The 1,016-nt window shown below is 48.9% G+C and overlaps 1 protein-coding gene across 1 annotated transcript; it reads right to left on the bottom strand.

Annotated features, from left to right (window-relative positions):
* Positions 1–49: 49 nt before the first annotated feature.
* PPTG_01115 (hypothetical protein) lies at positions 50–641 on the bottom strand (the record flags this gene model as incomplete). The annotated part of the gene is made up of 2 exons (XM_008892711.1): positions 50–82; positions 147–641. 2 exons carry the CDS (start codon positions 639–641, stop codon positions 50–52), a joined length of 528 nt encoding a protein of 175 aa, XP_008890959.1.
* Between the last annotated feature and the right edge of the window lie 375 nt (positions 642–1,016).

Genomic DNA, 1,016 nt, shown 5'->3' with positions numbered 1-1,016 from the left:
AAAGGGTACTCCAACAAGTACTTTCCGACGACAAGATTGCACTCTGCCGTTATGCGAGCGTTGCTGAACACGGCAGATACGTCTTCCACGTTACCCAGTATCTTTAACAGTGGTGTGATCATATCGGCTTGGGAAATAAGTCCAACCACACGATGGTTCGAGCTGTCCCAGGTAAACTGCACGGAGCCGTGCATATCGAGCCGTTGCCCCAGTAGTTTACCTGCGATGTGCACCCATCTCTCTTGCTGGTCACACTCCTGGTGACCTTGATACAAGAACGCATCACGAAGTGTTATTTCGGTGAAGGTAACACTGGTGGTGGTTCTAGCCAAGAGTGAGTGCTCTGTAGTCTGCTCGACGCTCTCCAGATAAACGCGAACATCTTGGAAAAACTGGCTGAAGACTCCCCAATTCCTTACGAGAGCCTCGAAACCAAATACCGTTCCGGCATCAAGATCTGGCGCCATCGAAAAGCGCAAGAAGTCTAACTCAGCGATCCGCGATCCGTCTGGCTCGACAAACCCATGACGAAAGACGCGGAAATACTCCGTAGCCACCATCTGCAGAGTAATTTGTGTTGAGTTCCCGATGGAGATGTTGTTGCGTTTGGACTTGAGGTGCTGAATTTCGTCGCGCAACATTCTTGTTGCTAGGCCTAGATCTTCAACTAGTTTCCTCTGCCTGATCCGATACCGCTCTTGGTTCTTTCGGTGTCGCTCTCGACCGGTGTCCTTGACAATATTTTTGCGAAAAGGTTGGTCTGCATCATCAAATTCCTTTCGAGGATACTCTGGTATGACAAGAGCTGTCGAGTTGGTCAACCGAACTGACTCCGACTTTTTATGGGGCTCACTGATAAAAGGCTTCCTCGGTCGATCAATTTCTCTGGTTCTAGCAGGGTCGTACTTTGCTCGGATACGTTGACGTACATTGCAAATTGTGTCTTGACTGAGTGACTGGAAATTCGGCGAGTGGAGAATGGAGCTCAACATGATGCCAAGTGGGTATTTTTTTTT

Source organism: Phytophthora parasitica (genome assembly GCF_000247585.1).
Source record: "Phytophthora parasitica INRA-310 unplaced genomic scaffold supercont2.1, whole genome shotgun sequence".
NCBI classification, from domain to species: Eukaryota; Oomycota; class Peronosporomycetes; order Peronosporales; family Peronosporaceae; genus Phytophthora; species Phytophthora nicotianae.
This window is presented reverse-complemented; position numbering and strand designations above follow the sequence as displayed.